Source organism: Anomaloglossus baeobatrachus, chromosome 4, assembly GCF_048569485.1.
Source record: "Anomaloglossus baeobatrachus isolate aAnoBae1 chromosome 4, aAnoBae1.hap1, whole genome shotgun sequence".
Taxonomy (NCBI): domain Eukaryota; kingdom Metazoa; phylum Chordata; class Amphibia; order Anura; family Aromobatidae; genus Anomaloglossus; species Anomaloglossus baeobatrachus.
In genome coordinates, this window is record NC_134356.1 from 698,697,272 (window position 1) to 698,723,702 (window position 26,431).

The 26,431-nt window shown below is 60.6% G+C and overlaps 1 protein-coding gene across 1 annotated transcript in view; it reads left to right on the top strand.

Moving 5' to 3' along the window:
• Positions 1-2,345: 2,345 nt before the first annotated feature.
• Positions 2,346-26,431, top strand: part of PLOD3 (procollagen-lysine,2-oxoglutarate 5-dioxygenase 3) — a 68,964-nt gene continuing 44,878 nt past the window's right edge. Inside the window, exon 1 of the mRNA XM_075346731.1 lies at positions 2,346-2,515. Coding sequence (XP_075202846.1) covers positions 2,395-2,515 — 121 coding nt within the window. The 5' untranslated portion in view covers positions 2,346-2,394. The remainder of the gene's footprint in view (positions 2,516-26,431) is intronic.

The following is a 26,431-nucleotide window of genomic DNA, read 5'->3' on the forward strand; positions in this document are numbered from 1 at the left end:
GCGGTGCTGTGTGACGCTGTAGTTTTGCGCGGTGCTGTGTGAGGCTGTAGTTTTGCGCGGTGCTGTGTGATGCTGTAGTTTGCGCGGTGCTGTGTGACGCTGTAGTTTGCGTGGTGCTGTGTGACGCTGTAGTTTTGCGCGGTGCTGTGTGATGCTGTAGTTTTGCGCGGTGCTGTGTGATGCTGTAGTTTTGCGCGGTGCTGTGTGATGCTGTAGTTTTGCGCGGTGCTGTGTGATGCTGTAGTTTTGCGCGGTGCTGTGTGACGCTGTAGTTTTGCGCGGTGCTGTGTGATGCTGTAGCTTTGCTGTGTGATGCTGTAGTTTTGCGCAGTGCTGTGTGACGCTGTAGTTTGCGCGGTGCTGTGTGACGCTGTAGTTTGCGCGGTGCTGTGTGAGGCTGTAGTTTGCGCGGTGCTGTGTGAGGCTGTAGTTTGTGCGGTGCTGTGTGACGCTGTAGTTTGCGCGGTGCTGTGTGACGCTGTAGTTTGCGCGGTGCTGTGTGACGCTGTAGTTTGCGCGGTGCTGTGTGACGCTGTAGTTTGCGCGGTGCTGTGTGACGCTGTAGTTTGCGCGGTGCTGTGTGACGCTGTAGTTTGCGCAGTGCTGTGTGACGCTGTAGTTTGCGCGGTGCTGTGTGACGCTGTAGTTTGCGCGGCTGTGTGACGCTGTAGTTTTGCGCGGTGCTGTGTGATGCTGTAGTTTTGCGCGGTGCTGTGTGACGCTGTAGCTTTGCTGTGTGATGCTGTAGTTTTGCGCAGTGCTGTGTGACGCTGTAGTTTGCGCGGTGCTGTGTGACGCTGTAGTTTGCGCGGTGCTGTGTGACGCTGTAGTTTGTGCGGTGCTGTGTGACGCTGTAGTTTGCGCGGTGCTGTGTGAGGCTGTAGTTTGCGCGGTGCTGTGTGAGGCTGTAGTTTGCGCGGTGCTGTGTGAGGCTGTAGTTTGCGCGGTGCTGTGTGACGCTGTAGTTTGCGCGGTGCTGTGTGACGCTGTAGTTTGCGCGGTGCTGTGTGACGCTGTAGTTTGCGCGGTGCTGTGTGACGCTGTAGTTTGCGCGGTGCTGTGTGACGCTGTAGTTTTGCGCGGTGCTGTGTGATGCTGTAGTTTGCGCGGTGCTGTGTGATGCTGTAGTTTGCGCGGTGCTGTGTGATGCTGTAGTTTGCGCGGTGCTGTGTGACGCTGTAGTTTTGCGCGGTGCTGTGTGACGCTGTCGTTTTGCGCGGTGCTGTGTGACGCTGTAGTTTGCGCGGTGCTGTGTGACGCTGTAGTTTTGCGCGGTGCTGTGTGACGCTGTAGTTTTGCGCGGTGCTGTGTGACGCTGTAGTTTTGCGCGGTGCTGTGTGACGCTGTAGTTTTGCGCGGTGCTGTGTGACGCTGTAGTTTTGCGCGGTGCTGTGTGACGCTGTAGTTTTGCGCGGTGCTGTGTGACGCTGTAGTTTTGCGCAGTGCTGTGTGACGCTGTAGTTTTGCGCAGTGCTGTGTGACGCTGTAGTTTGCGCGGTGCTGTGTGACGCTGTAGTTTGCGCGGTGCTGTGTGACGCTGTAGTTTTGCGCAGTGCTGTGTGACGCTGTAGTTTGCGCGGTGCTGTGTGACGCTGTAGTTTGCGCGGTGCTGTGTGACGCTGTAGTTTTGCGCGGTGCTGTGTGACGCTGTAGTTTTGCGCGGTGCTGTGTGACGCTGTAGTTTGCGCGGTGCTGTGTGACGCTGTAGTTTTGCGCGGTGCTGTGTGATGCTGTAGTTTTGCGCGGTGCTGTGTGACGCTGTAGTTTTGCGCGGTGCTGTGTGACGCTGTAGTTTGCGCGGTGCTGTGTGACGCTGTAGTTTGCGCGGTGCTGTGTGACGCTGTAGCTTTGCGCGGTGCTGTGTGACGCTGTAGCTTTGCGCTGTGAGGCTGTAGCTTTGCACTGGGCAGCTCGGGCTCCTCCGCTTGCTGGCAGTGAATAGCACACTGTGTGAGTCTGTGACGTCCTCTGCTCAGTCACACAGCGCGGACTACAAGTCCCAGGTTTCCGGGATATGACGTCTCCTGTGTGGTTCAGGCCTCCCCTCCGGTCACTGGTGGACGGGGGCCGCACAGGGACACACACGGGCGGCAGTGACGTGGCACAGACCCCACAGTCGGACCCTCAGCCTGGACCCTCTGAGTACTCGGCAGCTGCAGCTCCTCCCGCTGATTGGACGCCTGCCAGACCGGCTCTTCCGGCATTGGCTGAATATGACAAGCGCCGCGTCCTGATTGGCTGGCCCAGGCTTCCTTCGCTGGTTACGAAACTTAAGGAATTCGCTTAGCGCTGAGATTGGCTGCTCAAAATAAGTAGCGACTTGTCATTGGCTAGAACGACCTCGTGTGGGCGGGGCTGAAACTACGGTCTGTCCTGCAGCTGGAGGCCGAGATAATGCAAGTGTCCGGCCCGAGAAAGATGGATCGTCCCGGGCTGCGAGCGCTGCTGCTGCTGCTGAGCCTGTGCGGAGCCGCGGCCGCCACCGAGAGCGGGAGCAGAGACGCCGTGAGACCCGGTGAGCGACCGGGGGAGAGATAGGGGGGGAAGAGACCGGGGAGTAACGGAGGAGGAGGAGGGGAAGAGACCGGGGAATAACGGAGGAGGAGAGGGGAAGAGACCGGGGAATAACGGAAGAGGAGGGGAGAGACCGGGGAGTAACGGAGGAGGAGGGGAGAGACCGGGGAATAACGGAGGAGGAGGGGAGAGACCGGGGAATAACGGAAGAGGAGGGGAGAGACCGGGGAATAACGGAGGAGGAGGGGAGAGACCGGGGAATAACGGAAGAGGAGGGGAGAGATCGGGGAATAACGGAGGAGGAGGGGAGAGACCGGGGAATAACGGAGGAGGAGGGGAGAGACCGGGGAATAACGGAGGAGGAGGGGAGAGACCGGGGAATAACGGAGGAGGAGAGGGGAAGAGACCGGGGAATAACGGAGGAGGAGGGGAAGAGACCGGGGAATAACGGAGGAGGAGGGAAGAGACCGGGGAGTAACGGAGGAGGAGGGGAGAGACCGGGGAATAACGGAGGAGGGGGGAGAGAGACCGGGGAATAACGGAGGAGGGGGGGAGAGACCGGGGAATAACGGAGGAGGAGGGGAAGAGACCGGGGAATAACGGAGGAGGAGGGGAGAGACCGGGGAATAACGGAGGAGGAGGGGAGAGACCGGGGAATAACGGAGGAGGAGGGGGAGAGACCGGGGAATAACGGAGGAGGGGGGGAGAGACCGGGGAATAACGGAGGAGGAGAGGGGAAGAGACCGGGGAATAACGGAGGAGGAGGGGAAGAGACCGGGGAATAACGGAGGAGGAGGGAAGAGACCGGGGAGTAACGGAGGAGGAGAGGGGAAGAGACCGGGGAATAACGGAGGAGGAGAGGGGAAGAGACCGGGGAATAACGGAGGAGGAGAGGGGAGAGACCGGGGAATAACGGAGGAGGAGAGGGGAAGAGACCAGGGAATAACGGAAGAGGGGGGGAAGAGACCGGGGAATAACGGAGGAGGAGAGGGGAGAGACCGGGGAATAACGGAGGAGGAGAGGGGAGAGACCGGGGAATAACGGAGGAGGAGAGGAGAAGAGACCGGGGAATAACGGAGGAGGAGGGGAAGAGACCAGGGAATAACGGAGGAGGAGGGAAGAGACCGGGGAGTAACGGAGGAGGAGAGGGAGAGACCGGGGGAATAACGGAGGAGGAGAGGGGAAGAGACCGGGGAATAACGGAGGAGGAGGAGGGGAAGAGACCGGGGAATAACGGAGGAGGAGGGGAGAGACCGGGGGAATAACGGAGGAGGAGAGGAGAAGAGACCGGGGAATAACGGAGGAGGAGAGGGGAAGAGACCGGGGAATAACGGAGGAGGAGAGGGGAAGAGACCGGGGAATAACGGAGGAGGAGAGGGGAAGAGACCGGGGAATAACGGAGGAGGAGAGGGGAAGAGACCGGGGAATAACGGAGGAGGAGGGGAAGAGACCGGGGAATAACGGAGGAGGAGGGGAAGAGACCGGGGAATAACGGAGGAGGAGGAGACCGGGGAGTAACGGAGGAGGAGAGGGGAAGAGACCGGGGAATAACGGAGGAGGAGAGGGGAAGAGACCGGGGAGTAACGGAGGAGGAGAGGGGAAGAGACCGGGGAATAACGGAGGAGGAGAGGGGAAGAGACCGGGGAATAACGGAGGAGGAGGGGAAGAGACCGGGGAATAACGGAGGAGGAGGGAAGAGACCGGGGAGTAACGGAGGAGGAGAGGGGAAGAGACCGGGGAGTAACGGAGGAGGAGAGGGGAAGAGACCGGGGAGTAACGGAGGAGGAGAGGGGAAGAGACCGGGGAATAACGGAGGAGGGGGGGAAGAGACCGGGGAATAACGGAGGAGGAGGGGAAGAGACCGGGGAATAACGGAGGAGGAGGGAAGAGACCGGGGAGTAACGGAGGAGGAGAGGGGAAGAGACCGGGGAGTAACGGAGGAGGAGAGGGGAAGAGACCGGGGAGTAACGGAGGAGGAGAGGGGAAGAGACCGGGGAGTAACGGAGGAGGAGAGGAGAAGAGACCGGGGAGTAACGGAGGAGGAGGGGAAGAGACCGGGGAATAACGGAGGAGGAGAGGGGAAGAGACCGGGGAGTAACGGAGGAGGAGAGGGAAGAGACCGGGGAATAACGGAGGAGGAGAGGGGAAGAGACCGGGGAATAACGGAGGAGGAGAGGGGAAGAGACCGGGGAATAACGGAGGAGGAGAGGGGAAGAGACCGGGGAGTAACGGAGGAGGAGAGGGGAAGAGACTGGGGAATAACGGAGGAGGAGAGGGGAAGAGACCGGGGAATAACGGAGGAGGAGAGGGGAGAGACCGGGGAATAACGGAGGAGGAGAGGGGAAGAGACCGGGGAATAACGGAGGAGGAGAGGGGAAGAGACCGGGGAGTAACGGAGGAGGAGAGGGGAAGAGACCGGGGAATAACGGAGGAGGAGAGGAGAAGAGACCGGGGAATAACGGAGGAGGAGAGGGAAGAGACCGGGGAGTAACGGAGGAGGAGAGGGGAAGAGACCGGGGAATAACGGAGGAGGAGAGGGGAAGAGACCGGGGGAATAACGGAGGAGGAGAGGGGAAGAGACCGGGGAATAACGGAGGAGGAGAGGGGAAGAGACCGGGGAATAACGGAGGAGGAGAGGGGAAGAGACCGGGGAATAACGGAGGAGGAGAGGGGAAGAGACCGGGGAATAACGGAGGAGGAGAGGGGAAGAGACCGGGGAATAACGGAGGAGGAGAGGGGAAGAGACCGGGGAATAACGGAGGAGGGGAGAGACCGGGGAGTAACGGAGGAGGAGTGGGGAAGAGACCGGGGAATAACGGAGGAGGAGAGGGGAAGAGACCGGGGAATAACGGAGGAGGAGAGGGGAAGAGACCGGGGAATAACGGAGGAGGAGGGAGAGACCGGGGAGTAACGGAGGGGGGAAGAGACCGGGGAATAACGGAGGAGGAGGGGAAGAGACCGGGGAGTAACGGAGGAGGAGGGGAGAGACCGGGGAGTAACGGAGGGGGGAAGAGACCGGGGAGTAACGGAGGAGGAGAGGGGAAGAGACCGGGGAATAACGGAGGGGGAGAGGGGAAGAGACCGGGGAGTAACGGAGGAGGAGAGGGGAAGAGACCGGGGAATAACGGAGGAGGAGAGGGGAAGAGACCGGGGAGTAACGGAGGAGGGGGGGGAAGAGACCGGGGAATAACGGAGGAGGAGGGGAGAGACCGGGGAATAACGGAGGAGGAGAGGGGAAGAGACCGGGGAATAACGGAGGAGGGGGGGAAGAGACCGGGGAGTAACGGAGGAGGAGGGGAGAGACCGGGGAATAACGGAGGAGGGGGGGAAGAGACCGGGGAGTAACGGAGGAGGAGGGGAGAGACCGGGGAATAACGGAGGAGGGGGGGAAGAGACCGGGGAATAACGGAGGAGGAGAGGGGAAGAGACCGGGGAGTAACGGAGGAGGAGAGGGGAAGAGACCGGGGAATAACGGAGGGGGAGAGGGGAAGAGACCGGGGAATAACGGAGGGGGAGAGGGGAAGAGACCGGGGAATAACGGAGGAGGAGAGGGGAAGAGACCGGGGAATAACGGAGGAGGAGAGGGGAAGAGACCGGGGAATAACGGAGGAGGGGGGGGAAGAGACCGGGGAATAACGGAGGAGGAGAGGGGAAGAGACCGGGGAATAACGGAGGAGGGGGGGGGAAGAGACCGGGGAATAACGGAGGAGGAGGGGAAGAGACCGGGGAATAACGGAGGAGGAGGGGAAGAGACCGGGGGAATAACGGAGGAGGGGGGGGAAGAGACCGGGGAATAACGGAGGAGGAGGGGAAGAGACCGGGGAGTAACGGAGGAGGAGAGGGGAAGAGACCGGGCAGTAACGGAGGGGGGAAGAGACCGGGGAATAACGGAGGGGGAGAGGGGAAGAGACCGGGGAATAACGGAGGGGGAGAGGGGAAGAGACCGGGGAATAACGGAGGGGGAGAGGGGAAGAGACCGGGGAATAACGGAGGGGGAGAGGGGAAGAGACCGGGGAATAACGGAGGGGAGAGGGGAAGAGACCGGGGAATAACGGAGGAGGAAAGGGAAGAGACCGGGGAATAACGGAGGGGGAGAGGGGAAGAGACCGGGAATAACGGAGGAGAGGGGAAGAGACCGGGGGAGTAACGGAGGGAGGAGGGGAAGAGACCGGGGAGTAACGGAGGAGGAGAGGGGAAGAGACCGGGGAATAACGGAGGAGAGGGGAAGAGACCGGGGAATAACGGAGGAGGAGAGGGGAAGAGACCGGGGAATAACGGAGGAGAGGGGAAGAGACCGGGGAATAACGGAGGAGAGGGGAAGAGACCGGGGAATAACGGAGGAGAGGGGAAGAGACCGGGGAATAACGGAGGAGGAGAGGGGAAGAGACCGGGGAATAACGGAGGAGGAGAGGGGAAGAGACCGGGGAGTAACGGAGGAGGAGAGGGGAAGAGACCGGGGAATAACGGAGGAGTGGGGAAGAGACCGGGGAATAACGGAGGAGGAGAGGGGAAGAGACCGGGGAGTAACGGAAGAGGGGGGGAAGAGACCGGGGAATAACGGAGGAGGGAAGAGGGGAAGAGACCGGGGAGTAACGGAGGAGGAGAGGGGAAGAGACCGGGGAATAACGGAGGAGGAGAGGGGAAGAGACCGGGGAGTAACGGAAGAGGGGGGGAAGAGACCGGGGAATAATGGAGGAGGAGAGGGGAAGAGACCGGGGAATAACAGAGGAGGAGGGGGGAAGAGACCGGGGAATAACGGAGGGGGGGAAGAGACCGGGGAATAACGGAGGGGGGAAGAGACCGGGGAATAACGGAGGGGAGAGGGGAAGAGACCGGGGAGTAACGGAGGAGGAGAGGGGAAGAGACCGGGGAATAACGGAGGAGGAGAGGGGAATAACGGAGGAGGAGAGGGGAAGAGACCGGGGAATAACGGAGGAGGAGAGGGGAATAACGGAGGAGGAGAGGGGAAGAGACCGGGGAATAACGGAGGAGGAGAGGGGAATAACGGAGGAGGAGAGGGGAAGAGACGGGGAGTAACGGAGAGGAGAGGGGAATAACGGAGGAGGAGAGGGAAGAGACCGGGAATAACGGAGGAGGAGAGGGGAAGAGACCGGGGAATAACGGAGGAGGAGAGGGGAAGAGACCGGGGAATAACGGAGGAGGAGAGGGGAAGAGACCGGGGAATAACGGAGGAGGAGAGGGGAAGAGACCGGGGAGTAACGGAAGAGGGGGAGAAGAGACCGGGGAATAACGGAAGAGGGGGGGAAGAGACCGGGGAATAACGGAGGAGGAGAGGGGAAGAGACCGGGGAATAACGGAGGAGGAGAGGGGAAGAGACCGGGGAATAACGGAGGAGGGGGGGGAAGAGACCGGGGAATAACGGAGGAGGAGAGGGGAAGAGACCGGGGAATAACGGAGGAGGAGAGGGGAAGAGACCGGGGAATAACGGAGGAGGAGAGGGGAAGAGACCGGGGAATAACGGAGGAGGGGGGGGGAAGAGACCGGGGAATAACGGAGGAGGAGAGGGGAAGAGACCGGGGGAATAACGGAGGAGAGGGGAAGAGACCGGGGAGTAACGGAGGAGGGGGGGAAGAGACCGGGGAGTAACGGAGGGGGAGAGGGGAAGAGACCGGGAATAACGGAGGAGGAGGGGAGAGACCGGGGAATAACGGAAGAGGGGGGGAAGAGACCCGGGGAATAACGGAGGAGGAGGGGAGAGACCGGGGAATAACGGAGGAGGAGGGGAGAGACCGGGGAATAACGGAAGAGGGGGGGGGGAAGAGACCGGGGAATAACGGAGGAGGGGGGGAAGAGACCGGGGAATAACGGAGGGGGAGAGGGGAAGAGACCGGGGAGTAACGGAGGAGGAGTGGGGAAGAGACCGGGGAGTAACGGAGGAGGGGGGGAAGAGACCGGGGAATAACGGAGGAGGGGGGGAAGAGACCGGGGAATAACGGAGGAGGGGGGGAAGAGACCGGGGAATAACGGAGGAGGGGGGGAAGAGACCGGGGAATAACGGAGGAGGGGGGGAAGAGACCGGGGAATAACGGAGGAGGGGGGGAAGAGACCGGGGAATAACGGAGGAGGGGGGGAAGAGACCGGGGAATAACGGAGGGGGAGAGGGGAAGAGACCGGGGAGTAACGGAGGAGGGGGGGAAGAGACCGGGGAGTAACGGAGGGGGAGAGGGGAAGAGACCGGGGAATAACGGAGGAGGAGAGGGGAAGAGACCGGGGAATAACGGAGGAGGAGAGGGGAAGAGACCGGGGAGTAACGGAGGAGGAGAGGGGAAGAGACCGGGGAATAACGGAGGAGGGGGGAAGAGACCGGGGGAATAACGGAGGAGGAGAGGGGAAGAGACCGGGGAATAACGGAGGGGGAGAGGGGAAGAGACCGGGGAGTAACGGAGGAGGGGGGCAAGAGACCGGGGAATAACGGAGGAGGAGAGGGGAAGAGACCGGGGAATAACGGAGGAGGAGAGGGGAAGAGACCGGGGAATAACGGAGGAGGAGGGGAGACACCAGGGAATAACGGAGGAGGAGGGGAGACACCAGGGAATAACGGAGGAGGAGGGGAGAGACCGGGGGAATAACGGAGGAGGAGGGGAGAGACCGGGGAATAACGGAGGAGGAGGGGAGAGACCGGGGAATAACGGAGGAGGAGGGGAGAGACCGGGAATAACGGAGGAGGAGGGGAGAGAACCGGGGAATAACGGAGGAGGGGGGGAGAGACCGGGGAATAACGGAGGAGGAGAGGGGAAGAGACCGGGGAATAACGGAGGAGGAGAGGGGAAGAGACCGGGGAATAACGGAGGAGGAGAGGGGAAGAGACCGGGGAGTAACGGAGGAGAGGGGGAAGAGACCGGGGAATAACGGAGGAGGAGAGGGGAATAACGGAGGAGGAGGGGAGAGACCGGGGAATAACGGAGGAGGGGAAGAGACCAGGGAATAACGGAGGAGGAGGGGAAGAGACCGGGGAATAACGGAGGAGGAGGGGAAGAGACCGGGGAATAACGGAGGAGGGGGGGGAAGAGACCGGGGAATAACGGAGGAGGGAAGAGACCGGGGAATAACGGAGGAGGAGGGGAAGAGACCGGGGAATAACGGAGGAGGGGGGGGAAGAGACCGGGGAATAACGGAGGAGGGAAGAGACCGGGGAGTAACGGAGGGAGGAGGGGAAGAGACCGGGGAATAACGGAGGAGGAGAGGGGAAGAGACCGGGGAGTAACGGAGGGAGGAGGGGAAGAGACCGGGGAGTAACGGAGGAGGAGAGGGGAAGAGACCGGGGAATAACGGAGGAGAGGGGAAGAGACCGGGGAATAACGGAGGAGGGGGGGAAGAGACCGGGGAATAACGGAGGAGGAGGGGAAGAGACCGGGGAGTAACGGAGGAGGAGGGGAGAGACCGGGGAGTAACGGAGGAGGAGGGGAGAGACCGGGGAATAACGGAGGAGGAGGGGAGAGACCGGGGAATAACGGAGGAGGAGGGGAGAGACCGGGGAATAACGGAGGAGGAGGGGAAGAGACCGGGGAATAACGGAGGAGGAGGGGAAGAGACCGGGGAATAACGGAGGAGGAGGGGAAGAGACCGGGGAATAACGGAGGAGGAGGGGAAGAGACCGGGGAATAACGGAGGAGGAGGGGAAGAGACCGGGGAATAACGGAGGAGGGGGGGAAGAGACCGGGGAATAACGGAGGAGGAGGGGAAGAGACCGGGGAATAACGGAGGAGGAGGGGAGAGACCGGGGAATAACGGAGGAGGAGGGGAGAGACCGGGGAATAACGGAGGAGGGGGGAAGAGACCGGGGAATAACGGAGGAGGGGGGGAAGAGACCGGGGAATAACGGAGGAGGAGGGGAAGAGACCGGGGAATAACGGAGGAGGAGGAGGGGAGAGACCGGGGAATAACGGAGGAGGAGGAGGGGAAGAGACCGGGGAATAACGGAGGAGGGGAAGAGACCGGGGAATAACGGAGGAGGAGGAGGGGAAGAGACCGGGGAATAACGGAGGAGGAGGAGTGGAAGAGACCGGGGAATAACGGAGGAGGAGGAGGGGAAGAGACCGGGGAATAACGGAGGAGGGGGGGAAGAGACCGGGGAATAACGGAGGAGGGGGGAAGAGACCCGGGAATAACGGAGGAGGGGGGGAAGAGACCCGGGAATAATGGAGGAGGGGGAGAAGAGACCAGGGAATAATGGAGGAGGAGGAGGAGGAGAAGAAGAGACCGGGGAGTAACGGAGGGGGGGGGGGAGAGACCGGGGAATAACGGAGGAGGAGGAGAAGAAGAGACCGGGGAGTAACGGAGGAGGGGGGGGGGGAAGACCGGGGAGTAACGGAGTAGGGGGGGGAAGAGACCGGGGAATAACGGAGGAGGGGGGGAAGAGACCGGGGAATAACGGAGGAGGGGGGGAAGAGACCGGGGGAATAACGGAGGAGGGGGGGAAGAAACGGGGTAATAACGGAGGAGGGGGGGGAAGAAACGGGGGAATAACGGAGGAGGGGGGGGAAGAAACGGGGGAATAACGGAGGAGGGGGGGAAGAGACCGGGGAATAACGGAGGAGGGGGGGAAGAGACCGGGGAATAACGGAGGAGGGGGGGAAGAGACCGGGGAATAACGGAGGAGGGGGGGAAGAGACCGGGGGAATAACGGAGGAGGGGGGGAAGAAACGGGGTAATAACGGAGGAGGGGGGGGAAGAAACGGGGGAATAACGGAGGAGGGGGGGGAAGAAACGGGGGAATAACGGAGGAGGGGGGGAAGAGACCGGGGAATAACGGAGGAGGAGGGGGAAGAGACCGGGGAATAACGGAGGAGGGGGGGAAGAGACCGGGGAATAACGGAGGAGGGGGGGAAAGAGACCGGGGAATAACGGAGGAGGGGGGGAAAGAGACCGGGGAGCAGCGGGCGCCATTAACAGAGACCGGGGGGGGGAGGATAAGAGGGATTAGTGGAGGGGGGAAGAGAAACTGGGGATAAAAATGAGGGGTGTAAGAGCCCAGTAGATTGTGTGGTGCAGCGCTCCGCTCCCCCCGCTCCGGTCCTCAGGAGCCTCCGGCAGAGATTTCTTTACTGTTGCACAGGTGATCATTTATCCATCTGCAAGGAAATCCTGAGACTCTGCCGGAGACTCCTGAGGACCGGAGCTGGGGAGCACTGGTGGAGAGGACCGGAGCTGGGGAGCGCTGGTGGAGAGGACCGGAGCTGGGGAGCGCTGGTGGAGAGGACCGGAGCTGGGGAGCCCTGGTGGAGAGGACCGGAGCTGGGGAGCCCTGGTGTAGAGGACCGGAGCTGGGGAGCCCTGGTGTAGAGGACCGGAGCTGGGGAGCCCTGGTGTAGAGGACCGGAGCTGGGGAGCCCTGGTGTAGAGGACCGGAGCTGGGGAGCACTGGTGTAGAGTCTAGAACCCGGGGCCGGGAGGGCAGCAGCGCCGCCGCCGTGTAGACTGTGGCCGGGAGGGCATCGTCTGGGTGGGAGATTGGACTCCTGGTGACTGGTTTTGGCCTGCATGCTCTCCCTCGTGCTGCTCTGTGGCTTCGGAGCTGCGCTCCACGTGTGTGCTGCTCTGTGGCTTCGGAGCTGCGCTCCACGTGTGTGCTGCGCTGTGGCTTCGGAGCTGCGCTCCACGTGTGTGCTGCGCTGTGGCTTCGGAGCTGCGCTCCACGTGTGTGCTGCGCTGTGGCTTCGGAGCTGCGCTCCACGTTTCTTCTGTGACACATTTTCCGCGCCTTGAGGGGTGGAATAGTTTCCACATACCAGCGCTGGCGCACACCCGGCTCCGCTGCCCCCGGCCAGACGTGCTGTGACTCATAGCATCACCGGTCGGCTGCAGAGCGTCGCTCCCTACACAGGCGGCTCACCAGCAGGGGCGGGGCCATTCCTGCAGTCTGTGGTTGTCGTGGTGACACATAAACAACCCTCCATAGGAAACGCATAAACACATTGTCACAAACCACCGGGGGGGTCACTCAGAAATCCCCCGCGCTGGCTACCAGTACGTCACAATCGGGGGGTAACAAGTGGGGGTCACCCCTCCTTTATACCTCCCGACCGACAGACAGAGCACGTGACGCGCTCTCTAGCGCCCCTCTTATAGTCAGGCCAATTATGGAATTGCCCGACCATAAGCAAGGAGGCCGCTATACTACTTATGCCGATTATTGAAGGGTCCCCGGTGAGAGTAAGGTATATATTCCCCCGACCTCCGCGGGCGGAATATATAAAATCTCCCCGAATCTCACTGGCCTCCCCACAATAATCCTTGGCACAATTCGCTGCCACCAACCGATTTACGGTAACTATTAGCCGAACACACAGACGTGGGATTCAAGATCGAGATAACAGAACAGCCCAAGATTAATTATATAATTTAATCAGCCTAAAGCACACTAGAACTACAATATATACAATAGGGAATCTACAGAATATACATATGTCAGAGTACAGTTACAATCAAAGCATGGGTTACAAACAGGCATACACAGTTCCAGCAGTTACCTTGTTGCGTCTGGCCACAGGGGGGCGCTGTACCCAGGTTTCTAGGATCCTTCCCACAGATGTTTCCTACACGTGCCCCCAGCGAAAAGAACACTGGAAAATGGCCGAAGTAGGGTTATCAACCTGGGCAAATCCAGGTCCCCTCCTACCTTAGTGACCTCAGAGGGAGCACTGCTCCACCCCTGGCTGGAGTTATGGACAATCCACAACATGGAATATGGGCCATAACTTTGCCTGGGAGCGTCGTAGGCGGACGCCAATGCTCTCATTGTGACAGTTATGAATTTAGCTACAGAACGAGGGGACTCATGACCTGTCTGCCAGTTCCCCATGGGCTGATATCACGCCTGGGGCATTTCCCAATGTCCTGCTCCCATAAAAAGGGTGTGCCGGCATCGTCCGCATGCGGAGACACCATTTTTATGGTTGCCATATTTATCGGAAATATGGCTTGCGAGATATGAACCATTTTTTACTGGAGTCGTTCTGTCTGCTAGTTCCATAGCCTTGCTAATGAGATACAACTCTTGTTACAGGGTGACGGCAGGGAGTCATCCTGTGTCCATTGTTCCCACACCACCTCATCTCCATATCACAGGAGATGGCCATGGGATTTGTTGCTAAACCAGTTGTGTGAAGGAAAGGGGGGGTGACACCAGGAGAGGGCTTCCTGACATACTTGAATATCATGATTTATCGTCATATCTCCGGATTTACCTCACACCTCCCCCCTTTTGAGGGCGCTAGGGGGCAGCACACTCCGGTGTTCCCCCGTGCGCCCGTCCGCGACCTCTCCTTGTCGGGACAGCCCGTCTGCGTTACCGTGGTCACGGCCCCTTTTGTGGCGAATGGTGAAGTTGTATTGCTGGAGCGCAAGGCTCCATCGCAACAATCGCCCATTCGTCCCAGAGACGGTGTGCAACCAGCTGAGGGGATTGTGGTCCGTCTCCACGATGAAGTGGCGCCCGTATAGATAGGGTTGCAGACGCTGCAGGGCCCACACTATGGCCAGGCACTCCTTCTCCATCGTGGAATAGGCAACTTCCCTTGGTAACAGCTTCCTGCTCAGGTACAAGACTGGGTGCTCTTGGCTCGCAGAGTCCACCTGGCTGAGCACCGCACCGAGGCCGAAGTCACTGGCGTCGGTCTGTACTACAAACGGCCGCGTGAAGTCGGCTGCCTGTAGCACGGGCGGGCTGGACAGGGCGTCCTTTAGGGCCCGGAAGGCTGTCTCGCAGTCCATTGTCCAATCGACTGCAGAGGGCAGCTTCTTCTTGGTGAGGTCCGTCAAGGGCTTTGCCAGGCTACTATAGCATGGAACAAACCTCCTATAGTACCCAGCGGTCCCCAAGAAGGACATCACCTGCTTCTTGGTCCTGGGGGTGGGCCAGGATGCGATGGCTTCCACTTTCTCAGGCTCGGGCTTCAGTGTTCTCCCACCTACCCGGTGACCGAGGTACTGGACCTCGCTCATGGCCAGCTGACACTTTCCCGGCTTGATGGTCAAACCTGCCCGGTGGATCCGCCTGAGCACCTGTGCTAGATGCTCTAGGTGGTCCTCCCAGGTGGGACTGAAGACGGCAATGTCATCCAGGTACGCGGCCGCGTACCCTTCAAGTCCCTTGAGCAGGGTGTTGACCATCCGCTGGAAAGTGGCAGGGGCATTCCTCATCCCGAATGGCATCACCGTGGACTCGTACAGTCCAAATGGGGTAATAAAGGCAGAGCGTTCCCTGGCCTTGCGAGTCAGGGGGATCTGCCAATATCCCCGGCTCAGATCCATGATGGTCAGGTACTGAGCCCCGGCCAACTGATCGAGCAGGTCATCGATGCGTGGCATTGGGTACGCATCGGCGACCGTGACAGCATTGAGCCCCCTGTAGTCCACGCAGAACCGAGTGGTTCGGTCCTTCTTAGGGACGAGGACTACAGGCGAGGCCCAAGCGCTGTTGGATGCCTGGATCACCCCCAGCTTCAGCATCTCGTCAATCTCCTGGCGCATGTGTTGCTGCACCTCCAGGGAGACCCGATATGCTGAACGCCGGATCGGGGGATGATCCCCAGTGTCCACGTGATGGACAGCCAAGTCAGTCCTTCCGGGCTGGTTGGTAAACAACCCCCGGAAGGGGTGTAGGGTGGCCCACAGCTGGGACCGTTGGTCCTCCAAGAGCTGGTGGCCAACCTCCACATCCTCAATGGATCCGCCTGCCCTAACCTGGGCTAGCATATCCAAGAGGGTTTCCGCTTCTCCCTCCTCGGGCAGGTTGCACACGGGGAGCGCACATGCCTCCCGCTCATGATGTGCCTTCATCATGTTCACATGGAAGGGCTTCCGCCTTCCACGGGCAGGGTCCAGGGTGACCAGGTACGTTACAGGGTTGAGCTGCTGGTACACGAGGTATGGGCCTTCCCAGGCTGCCTGAAGCTTGTCCTGTGGTACGGGGACCAGTACCCACACCTTTTGACCCACTTGGTAGGTCCTCTCACAAGCGTTCTGGTCGTACCAACGCTTCTGATCGGCCTGGGCTTGAGCCATATTGTCGTGTACCAGTTGCGTCAAGGCCTGCATTTTGTCCCGGAAGCGCATGACATACTCGATAACCGACACTCCAGGGGTGGCCAAATCCCCTTCCCAAGCCTCTTTCACCAGAGCCAGGGGGCCCCGCACACGTCGCCCGTACAGGAGCTCAAACGGTGAGAATCCTGTTGAGGCCTGTGGAACCTCCCGGTAAGCAAATAACAGGTGTGGGAGATACCGCTCCCAGTCACGCCCATGGGAGTCGACCAACATCTTAAGCATCTGCTTTAAGGTGCCATTGAACCGCTCGCACAGGCCATTAGTCTGTGGATGGTACGGGCTGGCCACCAGATGTCGCACCTGGACTTGCTTACAGAGGGCCTCCATCAGCTGGGACATGAATTGGGTCCCCCGGTCAGTGAGCATTTCCTGGGGAAAACCCACTCGGGAGAAAATCTCCAGCAATGCGGTGGCCACCTTGTCAGCCCGAATGGACGACAAGGCCACTGCTTCTGGGTACCGGGTGGCATAGTCCACTACCGTCAGTATGAAGCGTTTCCCGGAGCTGCTGGGGATGGCCAGCGGGCCGACCAGATCCACAGCCACCCTCCTGAAAGGCTCATCGATGATTGGCAGAGATACTAGTGGGGCTTTGGGGCGTGGCCCCGCCTTCCCCACTCTCTGACAGGTTTCACACGAACGGCAGTAGGCAGCCACATCGGCCCCCATTTTTGGCCAGTAGAAATGCTGGTTTAACCTGGCCTTGGTCTTAGCGATCCCTAGGTGTCCGGCCATCGGAATCTCATGTGCGATCCGCAACAACTCCGTCCGGAACGGATAGGGTACCACCAACTGTCGGTCCCTGGGCCACGCCTCCGGTGAACCCTGCTGGACCGTGGCCCGGTACAGCCGTCCTTGGTCCCAGACCACTCGCTCCGGGTCCGAGTCCGAGGGAGGCTGTGCCGCCTGCTCCTTAAGAGCTTTCAGGCTGTCGTCAGCTTCTAACGCTGCCTGAAACCCCTGACTAGATGTGGCCAGAATCGACGAGACTGTCACATCTTCAGTCAGTACCCCGGGACCTGTGTCCTGGCCTCCACCTGACTCGGCTGCCACTTGGTCAGAAGGGGAAGAGCTATCGGACCTCCGGGAGGCCCCTTGGCTTCCAGCACTCCCACTGCGGGTGACAGCGGCCACAGCCGCTGCGACCGTGGGTCGTGCCTGCTCCTCCTCCGTTCCTGACCAAGTCGCCGGTTCAGGCAGACCTACCTGGCTTCCTGACACCCCGGTTGTGGGGGAACCATGCACCGAGATCTTACCTGGGAGCACTTCCGCTCCTGGACCGGCCCCAATCTCACCTGCCTGTTCCCCTCCTGCAGCAACAGAACCCCGCTGTGAAATCTCTGGGGACCCCACATTTGCTGTGGTAGCCCCCACCCCACACACTGGTCCTCCCCCTGCAGCACCCTGCTCTCTGCTTATCCCTGCAGAGGGCAACAGATCCCAGCTCACAGGCTGGTTACTTGTAGAGGCATTGTCACACCTTTATCTGACCCCCTCCCCTCCTGTCACAGCTGCAGCTGCGTGTGTGTCTATGGTGTCTGTGCAAGCAGAAATATCAGAGTTCACTCCCTCCTCCCTTACATCATTCATAGATAAAGATTTTTATATATGTATATACATATATGAGAAACGGGTTTATGCCGCGCTCAAGAATCACTGTATCCAAGGAATTTACTTTAAATCTCTTTTTTTATTTCAGTTCCAACGCGTTTCAGAGACATATACCGTCTCCTTCTTCAGGGAAAAGAGAAAATTTTCTCTTTTCCCTGAAGAAGGAGACGGTATATGTCTCTGAAACGCGTTGGAACTGAAATAAAAAAAGAGATTTAAAGTAAATTCCTTGGATACAGTGATTCTTGAGCGCGGCATAAACCCGTTTCTCATATATGTATATACATATATAAAAATCTTTGTCACGATCATCTCGGGGCCGCTGCTTGGAACCACGCTGACACTCACAGGCTTTTCAAGGGGTTGTGACTGGCACAACCTCATCAGGTGAGTGTTCTCATTCGTGTTTTTCTAAACGGTTATTGCCGGGTAAGACCCTATTTGCGCCTTTTGTTTCCTCATCTCTAGCATCATTCATAGATAACACATTAACATTGTCAGGAGTCATGTCAGTACTGGCTGAAGGTTCAGCCCTTGGGGGGGGCCCAAACTGGGAGGTTATCTGCCCCAAATCTGTCCCAAGTAGCACGTTTGCAGGGATCCGATCAGTTACCCCCACCTCCCTCACCCCTCGCCCTGCGCCCCAGTCCACATAAATGTCAGCAACAGGCAGCGCCGGGTCAATGCCTCCAATCCCGGAGACAGCGAGGGTTTTTCCAGGGATCAAGTCTTGGGGGGACACCATCTCAGGCCGCACCAGAGTCACCTCCGAGGCGCTGTCTCGCAGTCCTATGGTCACAGACCGGCCGACGGTGACAGGTTGGAAGCTGTCCAGGGACCTACCACCACCCCCACCCACACAATACACCTTGGGCGGCCCTTGGGACGGGGACGGAGCCGGGGCCTTGGGACGCTGAGGGCACATGGCCTTGAAGTGTCCAGGTAGGTTGCACTGGTGGCACCGTCTTGGTTCCGCCACGGGCCTGGAGAGGGGAGTTGAGGGGGACACCCCCTGCAGTCTAGGGGCAGGTGGGGGCAGTCGCAGAATTCATCTTACCCCCTCTCCAGGTGCTGCTGGTGGCCGCTCTCCTGGCCTCAGGGGCCCGGTTGTTGGTGTAGTCATCGGCAAGGGCAGCTGTAGCCGTGGACCCCTTTGGCTTCTGGTCTCGGATGAACTGGCGGAGATCCTCAGGGCAGTTCCACAAGAGTTGCTCCGTGATGAACAAGTCCAGGATCTCCGGTCCGGTGGAAAGCTGCAGGCCTTGGGTCCAGTGGTCGGCAGCTCGGGCAAGTGCCCGCCGGTGGTCAGCCCAGGAGTCCTTTGGTCCCTTCTGTAGGCTCCGGAACTTCTTGCGGTAGGACTCTGGAGTGAGGTTGTACTGTTGGATCAGGGCCCGCTTGATGGTGTCGTAGCCCTGATCTGCCTCAGCAGGCAAGTCCCCAAGGATATCCAGGGCCTTACCCCTTAAACGGGGGGTCAGGTATTTGGCCCACTGGTCCTTGTCCAGATGGTGCTGCAAGCAAGTCCGTTCAAAAGCAGTCAAGAAAGAGTCCAAGTCTCCATCCTTCTCCAGCACTGGAAGTCCTCAACACGGACCTTTGGAAGTTTGGTGTCTCGAAGGTCACATGTGGCTGATGAGGGCCGGAGCTGAGCTAGCTGCAGCTGGTAGTCACGGTCTGCCTGTCGCTCTCGCTCTTCACGCGCTGCCTGCCGCTCTCGCTCCGCAGCCTCACGCTCTGCGTGCCGCTCCGCAGCCTCAGCGTCACGCGCTGCCTGCCGCTCTGCCCTGCGCTCTGCCAGGAGTTCCTTGTAGCCCTTCTGGTCTCCAGCCTGGAGAAGGGCCATAGCCATTTGAAGAAGGCTATCCGAGCCTCCCAGGCTCGGTGGAATGGCACGTGGTGATCTGCGGCACGCTGCAGAGCTAGGCGATTCACTGTCCCTTTCAGAGCGGAGGGCTGGCATCTGGCTCGTTGAGGAACCTTGGGTGAGCTCCTCCTCATCTTGTCCAGCAGTGCCAGGTTGCGCAATGTCCTCGGCAGAACGGTTTTCTGGCGTCGAGCTCCTGGAGGACTCGTGGGCAACCTCCTCATTGCTGTCCACAGCACCGTCCTCCCTCTCTTCGGCTCCTGCCTTAGCATTGGCCAGTTGCATAGCTCTGCTCCTGGTGCCATCAGCCATTCTTGCAGACTTTTGGTCACTGACACAGAACTGACACCTGATGCCTCCACACACCTTACAGTATCTGCACTCTGACACTCTAGTGTTGAGCTAGTCTGAAGACCCCAGCAGCCACAGCTGCTGCAGGCAGTCTTTAGTGTCTGGGAGTATGGGTCTCACACTCACACACACTATTATCTCGATCCCACCGCTATGCCACCAATATGTCACAAACCACCGGGGGGGTCACTCAGAAATCCCCCGCGCTGGCTACCAGTACGTCACAATCGGGGGGTAACAAGTGGGGGTCACCCCTCCTTTATACCTCCCGACCGACAGACAGAGCACGTGACGCGCTCTCTAGCGCCCCTCTTATAGTCAGGCCAATTATGGAATTGCCCGACCATAAGCAAGGAGGCCGCTATACTACTTATGCCGATTATTGAAGGGTCCCCGGTGAGAGTAAGGTATATATTCCCCCGACCTCCGCGGGCGGAATATATAAAATCTCCCCGAATCTCACTGGCCTCCCCACAATAATCCTTGGCACAATTCGCTGCCACCAACCGATTTACGGTAACTATTAGCCGAACACACAGACGTGGGATTCAAGATCGAGATAACAGAACAGCCCAAGATTAATTATATAATTTAATCGCCTAAAGCACACTAGAAACTACAATATATACAATAGGGAATCTACAGAATATACATATGTCAGAGTACAGTTACAATCAAAGCATGGGTTACAAACAGGCATACACAGTTCCAGCAGTTACCTTGTTGCGTCTGGCCACAGGGGGGCGCTGTACCCAGGTTTCTAGGATCCTTCCCACAGATGTTTCCTACACGTGCCCCCAGCGAAAAGAACACTGGAAAATGGCCGAAGTAGGGTTATCAACCTGGGCAAATCCAGGTCCCCTCCTACCTTAGTGACCTCAGAGGGAGCACTGCTCCACCCCTGGCTTGAGTTATGGACAATATCCCAACATGGAATATGGGCCATAACTTTGCCTGGGAGCGTCGTAGGCGGACGCCAATGCTCTCATTGTGACAGTTATGAATTTAGCTACAGAACGAGGGGACTCATGACCTGTCTGCCAGTTCCCCATGGGCTGATATCACGCCTGGGGCATTTCCCAATGTCCTGCTCCCATAAAAAGGGTGTGCCGGCATCGTCCGCATGCGGAGACACCATTTTTATGGTTGCCATATTTATCGGAAATATGGCTTGCGAGATATGAACCATTTTTTACTGGAGTCGTTCTGTCTGCTAGTTCCATAGCCTTGCTAATGAGATACAACTCTTGTTACAGGGTGACGGCAGGGAGTCATCCTGTGTCCATTGTTCCCACACCACCTCATCTCCATATCACAGGAGATGGCCATGGGATTTGTTGCTAAACCAGTTGTGTGAAGGAAAGGGGGGGTGACACCAGGAGAGGGCTTCCTGACATACTTGAATATCATGATTTATCGTCATATCTCCGGATTTACCTCACACACATGGTTCAACCAATCAGAATGCAGCTGGAAATCTGTGCGCTGAAATCTGATTGGTTGTCACAAGTCAAGCATGGAGGTATGTGTCAGGTGACCCCCCCCCCCCCCTCCCCGAGCTCCTTTGATTGGTCATTGCCCATCCAGCTTCTGAGGAAGCAGGCAGGCATGTCACATGACTTCTCTTAGTTGTTCTGATTGGCTGTTAGCTGTTTCCAAAGTGCTCCAGTGCCAGGGACTGTCATGTGACCCTCTTGTGGGCAGGGCTGATTTCTAGTCGTCTGATTGGCTCTTTGAAGGTATAAGAGTGTCAGCTTTTCCTCCTGTCGCTCAGTTCTGTCTCCGGGGAGGCAGCGGGGGCGTCCAGGTGAGACGGGGTGATAGGAGTGCGGCCGGGGTATATACAGGGGGGACGGGGTGATAGGAGTGCGATCGGGGGTATATACAGGGGGGCGGGGCGGTGATGATGGAGGCTGGGGTATATACAGGGGGGACGGGGCGGGTGATGATGGAGGCCGGGGTATATACAGGGGGGGACGGGGCGGTGATGATGGAGGCCGGGGTATATACAGGGGGGACGGGGCGGTGATGATGGAGGCCGGGGTATATACAGGGGGGACGGGGTGATAGGAGTGTGGCCGGGGTATATACAGGGGGGACGGGGTGATAGGAGTGCGGCCGGGGTATATACAGGGGGGCGGGGCGGTGATGATGGAGGCTGGGGTATATACAGGGGGGACGGGGCGGTGATGATGGAGGCCGGGGTATATACAGGGGGGACGGGGCGGTGATGATGGAGGCCGGGGTATATACAGGGGGGGACGGGGTGATAGGAGTGTGGCCGGGGTATATACAGGGGGGCGGGGCGGTGATGATGGAGGCCGGGGTATATACAGGGGGGACGGGGCGGTGATGATGGAGGCCGGGGTATATACAGGGGGGACGGGGCGGTGATGGAGGCCGGGGTATATACAGGGGGGACGGGGTGATAGGAGTGCGGTCGGGGTATATACAGGGGGGACGGGGCGGTGATGGAGGCCGGGGTATATACAGGGGGGACGGGGGTGATAGGAGTGCGGCCGGGGTATATACAGGGGGGGCGGGGCGGGTGATGATGGAGGCCGGGGTATATACAGGGGGACGGGGTGATAGGAGTGCGGCCGGGGTATATACAGGGGGGACGGGGCGGTGATGATGGAGGCTGGGGTATATACAGGGGGGACGGGGCGGTGATGATGGAGGCCGGGGTATATACAGGGGGGACGGGGCGGTGATGATGGAGGCCGCGGTATATACAGGGGGGACGGGGCGGTGATGATGGAGGCCGCGGTATATACAGGGGGGACGGGGCGGTGATGATGGAGGCCGGGGTATATACAGGGGGACGGGGCGGTGATGATGGAGGCCGGGGTATATACAGGGGGGACGGGGTGACAGGAGTGCGGCCGGGGTATATACAGGGGGACGGGGCGGTGATGATGGAGGCCGGGGTATATACAGGGGGGGCGGGGTTATAGGAGTGTGGCCGGGGTATATACAGGGGGGGCGGGGTTATAGGAGTGTGGCCGGGGTATATACAGGGGGGGCGGGGTTATAGGAGTGTGGCCGGGGTATATACAGGGGGGACGGGGCGGTGATGATGGAGGCCGGGGTATATACAGGGGGGACGGGGCGGTGATGATGGAGGCCGGGGTATATACAGGGGGGGCGGGGTTATAGGAGTGTGGCCGGGGTATATACAGGGGGGGCGGGGTTATAGGAGTGTGGCCGGGGTATATACAGGGGGGGGCGGGGTTATAGGAGTGTGGCCGGGGTATATACAGGGGGGACGGGGCGGTGATGATGGAGGCCGGGGTATATACAGGGGGGACGGGGCGGTGATGATGGAGGCCGGGGTATATACAGGGGGACGGGGTGATAGGAGTGCGGCCGGGGTATATACAGGGGGGACGGGGCGGTGATGATGGAGGCCGGGGTATATACAGGGGGGCCGGGGCGGTGATGATGGAGGCCGGGGTATATACAGGGGGGGCGGGGTTATAGGAGTGTGGCCGGGGTATATACAGGGGGGGCGGGGTTATAGGAGTGTGGCCGGGGTATATACAGGGGGGGCGGGGCGGTGATGATGGAGGCCGGGGTATATACAGGGGGGACGGGGTGATAGGAGTGCGGCCGGGGTATATACAGGGGGGACGGGGTGATAGGAGTGCGGCCGGGGTATATACAGGGGGGACGGGGCGGTGATGATGGAGGCCGGGGTATATTACAGGGGGGACGGGGCGATGATGATGGAGGCCGGGGTATATACAGGGGGGACGGGGTGATAGGAGTGCGGCTGGGGTATATACAGGGGGGGCGGGGTTATAGGAGTGTGGCCGGGGTATATACAGGGGGGACGGGGCGGTGATGATGGAGGCCGGGGTATATACAGGGGGGACGGGGTGATAGGAGTGCGGCTGGGGTATATACAGGGGGGACGGGGTGATAGGAGTGCGGCTGGGGTATATACAGGGGGGGCGGGGTTATAGGAGTGTGGCCGGGGTATATACAGGGGGGCGGGGCGGTGATGATGGAGGCCGGGGTATATACAGGGGGGGCGGGGTTATAGGAGTGTGGCCGGGGTATATACAGGGGGGGCGGGGCGGTGATGATGGAGGCCGGGGTATATACAGGGGGGACGGGGTGATAGGAGTGCGGCCGGGGTATATACAGGGGGGCGGGGCGGTGATGATGGAGGCCGGGGGTATATACAGGGGGGGCGGGGCGGTGATGATGGAGGCCGGGGTATATACAGGGGGGTCGGGGCGGTGATGATGGAGGCCGGGGTATATACAGGGGGGGCAGGGCGGTGATGATGGAGGCCGGGGTATATACAGGGGGGGCGGGGTTATAGGAGTGTGGCCGGGGTATATACAGGGGGGGCGGGGTTATAGGAGTGTGGCCGGGTATATACAGGGGGGACGGGGGCGGTGATGATGGAGGCCGGCGGGGCGGTGATGATGGAGGCCGGGGTATATACAGGGGGGTCGGGGCGGTGATGATGGAGGCCGGGGTATATACAGGGGGGGCAGGGCGGTGATGATGGAGGCCGGGGTATATACAGGGAGCTCCTCTGCGGTGATCGGAGGGTCTTCCCCCACCCCCCCCCCCCCCCCCCTCCCCTCCCCCGTTCTGTCTCATCGTCTCTATTTCTCAAGGAATGTTTTTATTTCCCTGGAAAGTTCCTTTGAGATTCCAGAGGTTTCTTGTATCCGGCAGCTGCTCCCCTCCCCCGTCATTAGACACCCCGGCCCCCGACGCCTGACATCAGCCAGCAATGAAACGGCCTCATTGTCCGCCTCCTGCGCCACGTGCATTAGTATTAATACCCGGAGAGCGCAGGATAGTGGAGCGGCACATAATGAGAATTCCTGCACAGCGAGGCGGGCACCAGCAGGGGGGGCAGCGAGCATAAACCAGCGAGGCCCCCCTGCCACAGCCGAGCAGACACCAGCGAGGCCCCCCTCCCACGCACAGGCCGAGCAGGCACCAGAAGAGGGGGCGGCAAGCAGGCACCAGCGAGGCCCCCCTCCCACGCACAGGCCGAGCAGGCACCAGAAGAGGGGGCGGCAAGCAGGCACCAGCAAGGACCCCCTCCCCACGCACAGGCGGCGAGCAGGCACCAGCAGGGGGGGCGGCGAGCATAAAACTAGCGAGGCCCCCCTCCCATGCACAGGTGGAGAGCCATAAACCAGCGAGGCCCCCCTCCCACGCAGAGGCGGCGAGCAGGCACCAGCAGGGGGGGGCGGCGAGCAGGAACCAGCGAGGCCCCCCTCCCACAGGCGAGCAGGCACCAGCAGGAGGAGGGGACAACAAGCAGGCACCAGCGAGGCCCCCCCTCCCACGGGCGAGCAGACACCAGGGAGGCCCCCCCTCCCACGCACAGGCCGAGCAGGCACCAGAAGAGGGGGCGGCAAGCAGGCACCAGCGAGGCCCCCCCTCCCACGCACAGGCGGCGAGCAGGCACCAGCAGGGGGGGTGGCGAGCATAAACCAGCGAGGCCCCCCCTCCCACGTACAGACGGCGAGCAGGCACCAGCGAGGCCCCCCTCCCACAGGCGAGCAGGCACCAGCAGGGGGAGGGGGGCAACAAGCAGGCACCAGCGAGGCCCCCCTCCCACGGGCGAGCAGGCACCAGCGAGGCCCCCCTCCCACGGGCGAGCAGGCACCAGCGAGGCCCCCCTCCCACGCACAAGCCGAGCAGGCACCAGAAGAGGGGGCAGCAAGCAGGCACCAGCGAGGGCCCCCTCCCACGCACAGGCGGCGAGCAGGCACCAGCAGGGGGGGTGGCGAGCATAAACTAGCGAGGCCCCCCTCCAACGCACAGGCGGAGAGCATAAACCAGCGAGGCCCCCCTCCCACGCACAGGCAGCGAGCATAAACCAGCGAGGCCCCCCCTCCCACGCACAGGCGGGCGAGCATAAACCAGCGAGGCCCCCCCTCCCACGCACAGGCGGCGAGCATAAACCAGCGAGGCCCCCCTCCCACGCACAGGCGGCGAGCATAAACCAGCAAGGCCCCCCTCCCACGCACAGGCGGAGAGCATAAACCAGCGAGGCCCCCCTCCCACGCACAGGCGGAGAGCATAAACCAGCGAGGCCCCCCTCCCACGCACAGGCGGCGAGCATAAACCAGCGAGGCCCCCCTCCCACACACAGGCGGCGAGCATAAACCAGCGAGGCCCCCCTCCCACGCACAGGCGGCGAGCATAAACCAGCGAGGCCCCCCTCCCACGCACAGGCGGCGAGCATAAACCAGCGAGGCCCCCCTCCCACGCACAGGCGGCGAGCATAAACCAGCGAGGCCCCCCTCCCACGCACAGGCGGCGAGCATAAACCAGCGAGGCCCCCCTCCCACGCACAGGCGGCGAGCATAAACCAGCGAGGCCCCCCTCCCACGCAGAGGCGGCGAGCATAAACAGCGAGGCCCCCTCCCACGCAGAGGCGGCGAGCATAAACCAGCGAGGCCCCCCTCCCACGCAGAGGCGGAGAGCATAAACCAGCGAGGCCCCCCTCCCACACAGAGGCGGAGAGCATAAACCAGCGAGGCCCCCCTCCCACACAGAGGCGGAGAGCATAAACCAGCGAGGCCCCCCTCCCACGCACAGGCGGCGAGCATAAACCAGCGAGGCCCCCCCTCCCACGCACAGGCGGCGAGCAGGCACCAGCAGGGGGAGGGGCAACAAGCAGGCACCAGCGAGGCCCCCCTCCCACGGGCGAGCAGGCACCAGCGAGGCCCCCACTCCTACACACAGGCGGCGAGCAGGCACAAGCAGGGAGCTCCCCCTCCTACACACAAGCGGCGAGCGGGCAGGCACTGGTGGAAGCCCGCTCTCCTTGCCTTGCAACGGGCGGCAAGCGGGCTTCGGCGGGCCCCCACACCTCCTTGCCTCTTCCTGTGTGTGTAACATGAGTGAGGGTCTGTATGGTGGGCGATTGGGGCTTCTTCAGTAAGAGGATCTCTATGGTCGTCGGTCCGTGCTCCCTCCCCCCCCCCGTCGGTCCGTGCTCCCCCCCCCCCCCCCCGTCGGTCCGTGCTCCCC